Genomic DNA, 12,919 nt, shown 5'->3' with positions numbered 1-12,919 from the left:
TGAGCATCAAAACACACACAAGTTTCTGGCATCTACATAATAGGCATAACAGGGTTACTTACCGTTAGCTGGAATTCTATTGGAAAATCTCCTCCACAGAAAAACACTGTTTGAAGTTCCTTCAGGGTGCCACAATTACCTTAGAGCCATTGAAATTTTGAATTTCTTGTATGTAAGCATGCATGTGTCAAACAGGTTGACCCATCTCCCTTTATCCACGTTGGTACCACGCTCCCTTAACTACACTGGAAGCCGATCACAAGGATGCAAAGCTCAGTGGGGAGGATGGCGGGTGAGTGGAGGAGATGACCCAATAGGAGAACTCCAGTTTCTGATAAAGTAACCCCATTTTCTCCTACTTTGGATCTCCTCCACATAGCCCCACTCTTTAGATAATAGTAAAGTAGAGCCTCTCAAAGGCAAACTGCAAAGTAAAAAAATAAACACATTTTTATTCACATTTCTGGTATAAAACCCTGAAATTTTTATTTGGTTTTGTTCTCCTGAAATAGCAGGTCTTAATCATCTTTTCTAAATCAATGAATGAAATGATAGCACCAATTATTGAGAGCCAGGGAAATACAGCTCAGATTGCAGTGGTTTTTGACACTATTAGAGATGTCCTTTTACCAACATTTTTAAATCTTAATACTTCCAGTATTAAAAAATAACCCATAATGTCATGTGGAAAAAAATTAAACCACAAGTATCAGTAATTAATGTATGGGCAACAATTTCAGTACTTCTGTGCAGTTTGCCTTTAGTGGACAAAAAGGGTGAAGATTATGAACACAGGGTAGAAACAAACCCACATCAGATGACCACAGCATCAAAGGCCAAAAAGCAATGCTTAAAGAATGTTTTTGAGCAACAGTAAAACAAAAACCTGGATCTGTTGAGTTTAAGCAGAAATGTTCCCAAAAGACACTTTCCACAGCAGAAGAATATTGTAATCAGTAGAGAAAAAAACCCCTACTTGTATGCTACTGCTTCCATCATAGAATGAAAACTCACAAATGTAAATAAATCTTGAAAGCATTATTAATCCGGTCATAACTAGTCACCAAACTTAATGCTGAAACTCGCATATTATTCTCTCTCCTAGAAGTACCACAAGAGTACAAGAAAAAAAAAGATCCTAAAAGCTGGACTTTGTACCTCAACTGGCTTTTGTGAAATGACAAAAAAGTAGCCTGAAGAAAGCAATGAAACCTTCGGCATTGATAAGAGGGCTGCTAGTTTCTACTTCTCTAATTATAGAAGTATCTTTATAGAAAAAAGACATTCCCATTACATAGGATGAGAATTCAAAAAAACAAGACTCAAGAAACTGAAGCAAAGTGATGTTACTTACATGCCCTATATAAAAAACACAACTACTAAATATACTATGTAAAAACCTGAAATTTCTTTTTTAATCAGTAGGTGTATTTTATTAGCTAAGAAGGAAAAAAGAATTTACTGTACTATGACCTATTTCATTTCACAATGTTTGAATGAATTACTGAGATTTTGAAAAATTTCCCAGAATCATAAAAAATGCCCAAGAAGAGCACTGAATGCAGAGGTACTTGAGATTTGAGAACAAACTGAAGAAAGAAATGCTACTTCTGAAAGTAGCTTGGGAATAAATACAAACCAAAGCTGTAACAAGAATATACACGATGCATCCCCATTTTGCTCAATTCCTAGCATAAGGGTCAATTTCCTCGCAAAATTTAATAAAGATCTGACAGTTTTGAGCATTCTAAAAGCATTTGCTACTGCCATATTATTTCTACAGAACAGCACTAAAAAACCCCATACCACCAAACACCAGAACCCAGACATTCAGTCTGAGAAAGAAATTTCACAACCTTTATTTTCTGCTCTTGTTTTCATCACAGTATGTTGATTCCCAGAAGCTTTTGATCAATCTTAAAGGAACAGAGAGTACCTTAAGCTCTGTACAATAAGGGCAGCCTCTTACTACAAAGTTCTTCTGAATTTGGAATTGGATTTGGTGTTTTTCAGTACAAGTAATCATTTGTGTAGCTTGGGATTTTTTCGGCTTTAGGACATCATCCAACCTTTTATCTTCAATATTAACAAAACATAGCAAAAACCAGAATGTTCTGGAAATCATTTAATCTTAGAAAGATGTGTCTTGCCTGTGAGAATGAGAAAACAACACTATGATAGTTTGTAGTAAACACAATATTTAATTCAGAAGAAATTTCACACCTTTACTGACAGATCTAAACTAACACTATAAACATTGACATGAATATGTGCATCTCAGCAGGGATCAGTGACTATCAATTACTTGTTCTGCAGGTTTGCTTCTTAGGCAAAGGCAACCAGCTGGACAGTACTGACTGCAAATATGAGTAAACTGAAAGATCAGTATTCTAAGTCCTGAGATTGCAGAGCAGCTTCTTAGGAAAGCAAATAGCATTCTGGTGGTACGGGTATGTTTGTATGGGCTATAGAACTAACAGCATTTGGACTTCTGATTTTTCAAGATCAATTGCCTATCACCACTATTTGAATTATCATTCAACCATGCTTACTGGGACATTTTTAAAGGAAGTAAAGGTGGTATCATTTATATGAAAACACATTTGCTGACAGGTAACCCAAAGACAGTTTCAGATAAAAGACACATTTTTTGTTCTGACTTCACTGAAAAGTCTTCAAATGAAGATGAATACACTACAAAGAACTTAAGTCCTTGTCCTCAGCCTCCAAATCTAGCTCAAATTCATCATTTGATACTGTAGCACCCTCATAGGATCTGCACTTCTTTACATGTCTGAACATATGAAGAAAATAACCTATCTGAATAAACAAGAAATTCAACAGAAGTATTATGAACAAACCTGAAAGAAGAAATAAAGTTCTGCCAGGTCTTAGCAGACCTAGAGATTACCCTCATCTGTCTAAAATGCAAAGTTGGGGTTTTTCCCTCAAAAAAAGAAAAATAAAACTCAAACAACCTTTCAAAGACTTTTTTTTAAACTCCTACATAATTTTATTAATAAACACTGAATCAAAATATTTAATCAAGAATACAGCCCTATAAATATAAAGAATAAAAAAAGACAGTGTTTTAAGCTTGAATGTTCTGCCTAGCTGATAGGAAAAAGGAATTAGGAGCATGAAGCACAGATGCAGACATAGGGAGAGGGTCGACCAATTTAACGCATGCATCCGCGCAAATGCTTACCTACCTGAAATTCAAAAATTTTGAAGGGCTCCAGATCTTCAAGGAAACTTCAAAGAGTTGGGAATCTGTGGATGAGATTCCAAGTAGAATAGGAGACGTCTTATACAAATGAGACTTTAAAATACCCACACCACACATGTTCTGCTTCTCTGAACCAATTTTACAACATATTGATGATCAATCTAGATTTCTGATGATGAAAGAATTGGTTTGTGGGTTCTAGAAGTCTTTCCCCTCCCCAAGAAATCATTTGATATTTACATAACACAGAAGATACACATACACAGAAACTGAAGCTTAAATAAGATGATAAAACAAGAGTCACTTATTTGGTTTATAAATTCTAAGGAGTCACTAAAAAATACCAAATACAAATCACCACCACTCTTCAGAATAATGTAGAACAAAAGACTCCTTTTTTTCCCATAGTGTCTTCTCATTCATTTGAAAAACTGTAAAAGTCAACCAATGAAAATAATCATAGTATTTTAAGAGGATCTGGATCAGTCTTGTTTAATAAAGGTGGAGATTTTAATGTTCTTTTCTTAACACGCAAAGCAGCACAACCTAGAGAATTAAAATTGGCAAATTATACTACTTCTTCACAGTGTGATACAACTTTCCACAGTCAATTAAGTTTTTACAAATGATACTATGCAATTAAAAAGGAATGAAACTAAGAACAGAGAAGTTTGTGCACACAGAATACCAATTACTGGTTATCAGCTACAGAAAGTTATTTCCTGGAGTCAGAAACAAGGAGATCAAGGGATAAGCCAGCAATGTTTCCAAATCAAAACAAACAAAAACCCCTTGAACATTCCCCACCTCAGCAACAGCCCCCCTGCCAGAAAACCCAAAACAACCACCAAGAAAACCCCAAAACAAAATTAGTAGCTTCATATTATATAACAATTCAAGAAATTCAGCTGTGAAAAGCAAAAAGAGACAGTCATTTCTTTACTATTAGCAGGCTACACACACTTACATATATTTCTCTGTATTTTAGGGGAAAAATAGTTTCCAAGTGCTTACAATCTCTTAGTTTGCTAGTTTCATTGCTCTATATAATATTAAAAGAAACCATTGTGCATAGGTGAAAATATGATTTTTATGTGACTATATTTTGCATTGTCTTTTTCCAAAAATGAATCCCAGTAGCTATTCACTCAAATCTTAAGACTGTGTTTGTGATTATCTCAGGTTATGAGCATGTATACCAAGGGAGAAACCTGTGCAAACTGCCTACTGCCACAGCAAGTTCAAACACAATCAAGGAAAGAATATTACATGCTTGACTATAAAACCCATACTGTAATGACTAGACATCGGCTCATAAAAGCAAAAAAAAAAATTAGGTATTCATAATATTCTACCAAGTATAGCTTCAGAATGGTAATTTTTTTCCAAGTTCTCTGCATTGCAGTTACTTTAACTGCAGACGCCCACTTTAAAAATGTTTATCATAGCTATGCTGTCAAGCCAGATTTATAAAATTACTTTTTACCTCCTTTATTTATTACTAACCTTGTGATAAGCTCTGTTGATCAAATGGCTGCTGTGTTATAGTCTGTTGTTCAAACTGAGTGATGTTTTCCTGTAAAGCATGCTGGGATGTCACAAATCTATCTGAAATGGGGAAAGAAAAGGGAAAAGGGGGGAAGAAAAGGGAAAAATATCAAGAAAAAGAGATGTAATTAAATGTATATTTCAGTTGTGTCAAAATCCCCATATTTTACAGTCATCCAAATTTTCGCATTAAAAAGAAACCAAACAATTATTAGCTAAACGGGTATTTAAATCTTTGTTTATAGTACATTTTATTAATATTCCCCTGTTGTACTTCATAACTCATTGCACCATGAAAAAGAGCAAAGCAAAACCAAGATACTTTGTTCCACTATTAGAACATGGAACGTTCACCTCAAACCACAGGTATTACTTTCTAAGTAGACTATAAGGCAGTGCTTTTTAATAATCAGAGAACTGACACATTAAGGTTTTGTGGATGGATCATTTTTTTCTGTATTTGTTTAGTAGTTTTGCTTGCAAAAACTAAAGAGTGCAAATCCTAATTTTTTATACTTTAATAGTAAATGTAAACACCAATGAATGAAACTGTACTATATATTTTAAGTATATAGTAAGTAGCCTTTATTTCATGTATTTTTGTAGTTCCTCTCAAGAAGCAATTATTTGAGAAATTGTAAACTTACCTCATTATAAACCTTATCATATTTTAAATACTCACCCTCATCTTGCTCTAAAGGCTGATCAGCCAATTCTTGTTCTAGTGCTGTTTCTTCTGTGCCTACTACTGGCTGCTGGTCTAACTCTAAAATAGCCTGCTGATCTGTTGCAACAGTTTCTGACTGCTGTAGCTCATCACTTTGAATCTCCACCTGCATTTGTGTAGAAACATGAATGCTCTGCTGATGTACTGTAGAATCATCTATTGAAGAAGACTGCTGATTCTGCTGAAGTTGCTGTGCAAGTTCATATCTACAAAGTAAGGTGAGAAAGTCTTTACGGTTTCAGTTAGACATTTATCCTATTTATATGAACAATTTTTTTTTTACTGTACACCACAATTTACTATACCTGCAAAGGTACCTAAGGTTTGCTACCCATAAATAAAAATCCTTATTCAAACATATACAGCTGCTACACAGCAAAGCTGCCTTTCCAAGCATCTTTAAGGAACAGCTGCTGAATTACATTGGAAGACTTAAACAAAAATTGCAAGCATACCTATGAGTCTTCATGTGTTTTTTACAGTTGAGTGATGTTTTGAATGTTTTTTGACAGTAGGGACACATATATGGTCGAAGGTCATTGTGGATCCCCATGTGTCGCCTGAGGCTGCCACCAGTAGTGAAGGCCCCGTTGCACACAACACACTTGAAAGCTTTCAATCCAGTGTGTGTTCTAATATGTGCTTTCAGAACTCCAGCTGACACAAAACCTCTTCCACACTGAGAGCACTTAAATGGCTTTTCACCTGTATGAGACCTTTTTAAGAGAAAGCAGAAGTTAAAATAGATTTAAACATTTGATTTACAAAGTTATTAAAGGACTCAATTTTAAAATGAGTGAAATAAACCAAACTGATGTGACAGCTGTATGGATGGAAGAGGCCTCAATTAGGAAAAGCCAGAAATTAAACTTTATTAAGTTATAAACAACCTGGCAGGGCTAAAAACAATACTATCTGAGTAGTTTTAGTTATGTTGTACAGTCCAACCTCCTTTTCAGATCGTACTTTGTCTCCATCACAATATTTGGGTTTAATTTATCCATTCCAGATGGTGCAGTAGTTCTTAAGACTAGTATATTATCACTCACATGCATTTTCCTCAATTCAGCTAACAAACTGTCCACAGAAGTTTGGAGGAAAAGACATGGTTCTCCTTATACATACTACCACTACACTTAACAACAAAACTCTTGGGAAAAGAACTGCATCCATCCCGAATACCTCCCAAACAAGGCAAAACCTGTCTCTCATAATGCTATGTGAAAAAAATATTCAAGTGGGGAAAGCGTCTCGTTTATCAAAGTACATAGCACTCATTATATCCTTCCTCCCAAAGGCGCTAGAGGAGTTTCCCTTTAGGACTACACTGAGATACAAAACAGACAGAAGGAAAAGTTAGGAAATGAAATGGAATGCAACAAGAATTTTAAGGGTTACAACTGTAGCATCCCAGGAGAGAGCTAGAAAGAAGGCAATGGGAATGTTAGGAAATGGAAGATAAAAGAAGCAAGGCTTAGTAAAATCAGGAAAAGTAAGGGACAGCTTATGATTACAGTAACCTTCGAAGTCTATAACCACCACATCAGAGGCCATAACAAAGTATATGACAGACATTAAGATTACTCTTTTGCTACCAATACACATGATAATAATTAGCAGTAGGGTATCCTAACCTTCCTTGGTGTCCCTGGGGGGATTATTAAACACACTATTCACAATCACTGCTCTACTGAAAATACCCCTACTACAAGTTTCCCTCTTTTTTGGGGAGGGCAACAAGCTTTGTAAGCAATGATCAGCACTACTCTATGAGGACACACTGTCCACAAAATTACCAAGCAAAGCAATTTAATAATAGCAATGCCGATTTACAAAGAGCAAACATGTGACAAGAAAAAGTTTCTAATTCCTCCACGACTCTTAAACAAAGCCAGGCTTCACTCAGTACTCAGTTCAAAGATCAAAGAAACACAGCAGCAGGTGATTTGTACCCACATCCTATTTTTGCATTTTCAGTATAATTCAAAATTATTTTTATTTAAATCAATCCATCTAGAATGTGTCTACAGAAGACAATAAGAAATCTAGGGAGGATATTACAAAAGAAAATATGGGATATTGTAAAGCTTCCCTTCCTCCTGTTAAGACAGCATATAAAACCCAAGAACTGTTTCAAGGCAATGTGAGAACTTAAAAATACAGAATTTGATTTTTAAAGAGAGTATGAGGAGCTCACAATGATCTGAGCTGACAGAGTGAGAAGGCAGTACAGAGCTTACACTGCAGAAAAAAGCAGATTGCCACCTGCTTGTATGGACTCTTCCCTTAAATTCCAGTAACCATCTTTGGTGGGGTTTTTTCATATTTCTTCTTCTAGTTGTTTATAGTTTATAAGTCAGAGAGCACTGTTTCATACCTAGACTAAATGTTAAATCTAATTGCCTGTAAAAACACAACCCAATCTAACTTTGAAGCTACTCTTCTTCTCAAAACAAGACTGGATTAGTTACCTCCACTGGCTCTTCTACAACCTAAACTTTTCTGTGACTCCATGACTGTGGTTCTAACAAGCACTGACCACACAGACCTTGAACTGAGCTTCAAGGAACAAAATGATCCCCAGCAATATTTACTCAATTACAATGTAAGCTCCAATTCTTTTAGCTTTTCTATACAGAACAAAAGGCAAATTTCTGTCTCAAAAAAATAGGAGTTGCATACAAAGCAGGCAATCTGGAGTATGCAATTACAAAATTACCACAAGAATTCACAAACAATGCTTTTTATTTTCTATACACAGTTTTGGAAGAAAGAATCCAAGTGTCAGTAAACTAAACTGTACATTGAACACAATAACTTATACTGCAAATAGCCGTGAGTTAGTCCAAAGTCTCCTCCAACTCGACAACAACAAAAAAAATCAATTATCACTAGTTCTGTGTTTAAGAGATGGTAAAAAAAATCTTTTCAGTGAATACTTATATAAATTTAATGCCTTTCCACAAATTTGATATGGCATACATTTCCTTTCTTGATTGTGTTTATTTTACCTGATGTGTTGTTTAAGATGACAGGATTTTTTATAGGCTCGATGGCAATAGTAGCATTTGTATGGTCTCTCTGCATTATTCACAAAATTATTGTTAAAATAGTTTTGGAAGACCTGGCTATTCCTCGGGATTGGCTGGATAAGACCTGCATACATAAACACACAAATAGGAAAAATTAATTGGTAAAGTTATTCCAAAGATGCAATAGTCTGAAGAGCTAGTATTTGAAAAGAAAGTATGACTAAACTTGTAGAATCCAAAAATATAAAGAAAACGTGCATGTTTTCAGCATTTACTTAAAATTATGCATACATACAGCGTTACAGATATTATACTGTACGTGGTATTTTAATGGTAAGTTCTTTTATCCACAGGTCCACCTCACTACAGTAGCAGCCTTGTCTAAAATAAGCATTAACTTTTTCTAACGTTAACAGTTAAGAATTCATTGCTGATCCAATAATATCTTCTCCTTCCAACCTCGACCTTAGCAAATGATATTTAATCCATTTATATCAAGTAATATCAGGTATACAACTTGACAAATATTTAATACACCTTTTGGGAAAAGCATTGACACAGAGAACAATTTGCAGACTTTTTTTAATAGACTTTTAAAAAAATTAACACTATTATAGAAAGCAAAATATATTTCAACAGAAGTGCCACTCAAAGATTAACACTATTACAAAGTAACATTATTACACTCTTGACACCTCTAAAAGAACTATGATTCTTTTTTGGGGGGGAAGGAATAAAACTGTGGAAATATTGTCAGGGGGTGTAAAAAACATGACACACCTTCTAGATAAACAGTAGAACTTATTTTTACATTGAACATTCTAATATCAGCAGAGTTCATGTGTTATCAGCATCCATAGGAAACAACTTCTACAGTATTTCTTGTTAATATTAATCTTTTTCCAAAAATCAGACTTTGATGGTGTTGAAGGGAAGGTTCTCTTCAGAATTGAGAAATGGGATTATACTTGTTTCTGGGGTTCACTCAAGATAGAAACACTGCGTGATCTGTCTGCAGCTGTCAGCTAAGTTTTGTTTGCACCCCAAAAATTTAAGTTTCTTCTATATGATATCAAAATAACCGCTACTCTTGCTTTCAGTAACTCCTGGATGCAGTGAAAGCAAAAGGATGTTTAAAGAGTGATAAAAAATTGTATCGATATAAGATAAAGGTATTACCAATGTAAGATTCCACCATAAAAATGACTGTGTGATAGATAAGCCAGGGGTTAGCATTAGCAGACTGTTCAATCAAACAACAAAGAGTAAACGTCTCACCCACTACACTGACCTCTACTGGACAACTACATATTGCTTTGTACAACTTCTCCCAAAAAGCAGTTTAACATAATCTTGCGACAATATTTATACAACAGAGTTATAATAACTGGATGAGTTCTCCCAAGCAGGCTCCAGAATTAAAGCTTCCTTCTTCTGAGATATGACCATGAATGATTACTACTAATTCAGTTGAGATCATTACTAAAACAAATACTTTAAAAACATGTAACAGATTGACTCATTATTATCTGTAATCTTTATCACAAATGTTGATTGAGACATGATCGTCTTGAGAAGACTTTTGGTCATGAGCTGTCATCTCCTCTATACCAACAGTCTAACAATATTCAAATTCAACTCCTAAATATAAAAATGCACATAGCTTCTTACTGGTAAGGATTATACAGTTTAACTATAAATAAAAAACACCCTTCTTATTAATTCTAGTGCAAGCAAACTATAAAATATGGCACTTTGCTAAAGTTTTTGATTACTTATTTCAACAAGCATCTTTACAAGTGAGCTCTGAATGCTTTTGATTGATTAAAATGTAGCCTTTATATTCCATTGAAACCCAAATCTCAAGAGAGCATGGATTTAGTCGCTCTTTACCTAAATCAGTTATGAGTATGGGCTCTTGCAAAGGGATGTCTGGTACTGGACCACTTGACTTTCCTACTCGAACTTTTGTGGGTTTACGTTGATGTCGCAGCTTTCTTAGCTCTGTGTGTTTGAAATGTGAAGTGATGTGAGTTTTCCGATGGCCCGATGTCCTGAACTTCTTGTCACAGTGAGGACAAGCAAAAGGCCTAACACCTGCAAAAGACAAAAAAAAAAAATTAGCTTAAAATTTTATTTCCATCAACCTAGAACTGTAACTTGAGAATACTGATTCTCTTTCCTGTAATTTTCTTTTTGCTTTCTCTCATAGTGTTTATTCTAACACAGGTTTTCAAAATAGATGCATAAAACTCAAAGAAAATAACAACTAATCTGCTGAATGGCTAATTGACTGAAACACATCATTTGAAGCAAGTTTGTTATGAAGAAACTGGATGATGCAAAAATGACAGCAAATTTCAAGTGCTTCAGAAGCTGTCCTAAGAATTGCACATGGCAGGTTAAAGTCCTTCCAAAACAAAATTTTAAAAAATTGTGAGAAAAAGCAATCAGCAAACACAGGCAAGTATGTTATATAACAGGATAAAAGAGAGGGAACAGGGATGTAACAAAGTCAAAAAAATTCTAGATCCATCTCTGAAAACATCAACTCTGTTTGATGGCAGTCAAAAAAGCATGCCAACAAAAGCATTAAAGAAAGACTTTTTAAATGCAAAAACCAGTAGAAATATCTCCTTGAGATAGATTTCCTAGAGAACTTAGTAAGTAAAAGACAGACAAAGCTGAACAACTTTGTGGTTTTGGTCAAGGGAAAATCTTGGACTTTAAAGGCTAGGAAACACGCCTGGGTATTATGAAGACAGCTTTTATCAAGTTCAATCACAGGCAGAAAAAATGTAGAAGAATGAACCATTCTTCACAATGCAATAAATGAAACATATCTGAAAGTACAGAGCAGCTCCATAAACACTGGACTACCTGTTTTCCAAAACACCTAGTGCTTCTGCCACTCTGAATTATTCTGAATGCTTGTATGAAGTAAGCCTGATTTTAACAGAAAAAAAAATACCGGTTTACAAGTTTACAAAAAAAATAAGTGGAAGACTTTCTGCAGATGAACCAACATTGATATTTCATGGATGAAATACATCAAACTATAAAGCATGTTGGATCCCAAATGCACCTAAGCCAATAAATGATACTTTTGCAGAAGACAATTATATAAACAGGCACTAAAGGGAAGAGCAGCACATTTATCTTGCTGAAAAATTATTTACCTGAATGAACAAAGAAAGAACTTGGAAAACAACCAGGTAATCTACCAAAAGCAGAAAATTCATTGCTCTTTATGGAAAGGATAGTTCAATCACATAAAAACGTTTTGAAGACATCATATGTAAACAAAGACCATACGATCTGAGGAGTTCTAGGATATTCACTGTAAGATGCTGAAAAAAGGTAAGCTGGTGAAAATATGACACAAACTGTAATGTAGAAGATAAAATGGGAAGCAACCAGCCCTGAGTGTTACAGTAAAACTATAAAAAAGTGTGGGGAGGAGGAGGAGGGAAGATGAAGAGCAAATATTCGAGATGACTGTGGATAAGTAAAATCAGAACTCAAATTGCAAGAGTGTGACTCTTCAGAAAGCACAATTCAGAACAGTGATAACTAGAAAGGAACAACAGCTGACTCATGATCAGAAAATTAAATGTCAATGTTTTTTGTAAGAGCCCCAAGTTTCAAAGCCATGAAGCACTAGAAAGTTATGACAAATAATGACACTCATCATGTACAACACTAAAATGATACAGTCCCTGACTGATGTTAACAATGACGTGGCAGACATGTCTACGACTTACACACTTCACAGTCTTTACTCATTCAAGGTCCCATCCACATCATAGAATACACAAAGCCATCTCAAGGCCTTACCTGTATGCAGGCGAATGTGAACTTTTAAACTCCCTGAGGTGGAAAAGCTTTTCATACAAAATTGGCACTTGAAAGCTTTAATGCCAGTGTGTGTTTTTATGTGTGCTGTTAGAGTGCTCTTCACGGCAAAGGCGCGGAAGCACTGGGGACACTTGTATGGCTTCTCGTGGGTGTGAATGCGAATGTGGCGCACTAAATCGCTTGGTTTTTTAAATTCTTTAGAGCAATACGGACAAACATGCCACCTGATTCCATTTTCCTCACGTATAGAACCTGAAACAAAGAATATCAAAATGAATGCTTTTTAAACTTTCTAACAATTCCTGAAAACTCACACTACATGGATGCTACTGTACGAAACAATCAGGCCACAAAAACACTTTGTGAAATAGATGCCATCACAACACACTTCATAGAAGATTAACTTCTCTATCAGACATATTCTACTTTATGAAAATGGTGATGGGCTGTAATGACAAAAAAAATCCCAAGAGAATCCTTTTGAAATTCAAATAACACAATTTCTATACCACTTAGAAATGTAGA

General features: G+C 35.0%; 1 protein-coding gene across 6 annotated transcripts in view; it reads right to left on the bottom strand.

Annotated features, from left to right (window-relative positions):
• ZNF236 (zinc finger protein 236) overlaps positions 1-12,919 on the bottom strand; it is a 72,935-nt gene that overhangs the window by 27,212 nt on the left and 32,804 nt on the right. For all 6 annotated transcript variants that reach the window (XM_054284622.1, XM_054284623.1, XM_054284618.1 and 3 more), the window contains 6 exons: positions 12,374-12,646; positions 10,430-10,633; positions 8,516-8,660; positions 5,960-6,220; positions 5,460-5,710; positions 4,736-4,837 (listed from right to left, as the gene is read on the bottom strand). In XM_054284622.1, the coding sequence (XP_054140597.1) occupies positions 4,736-4,837; positions 5,460-5,710; positions 5,960-6,220; positions 8,516-8,660; positions 10,430-10,633; positions 12,374-12,646 (1,236 nt within the window). The remainder of the gene's footprint in view (positions 1-4,735; positions 4,838-5,459; positions 5,711-5,959; positions 6,221-8,515; positions 8,661-10,429; positions 10,634-12,373; positions 12,647-12,919) is intronic.

The sequence above is a fragment of the Melozone crissalis genome, unplaced genomic scaffold, assembly GCF_028551555.1.
Source record: "Melozone crissalis strain CALT ecotype California unplaced genomic scaffold, PUWL_Pcris_2 ptg000042l_1, whole genome shotgun sequence".
NCBI classification, from domain to species: Eukaryota; Metazoa; Chordata; class Aves; order Passeriformes; family Passerellidae; genus Melozone; species Melozone crissalis.
Note: the sequence above shows the minus strand (reverse complement) of the source record. Positions and strands in the feature narration are given on the sequence as shown.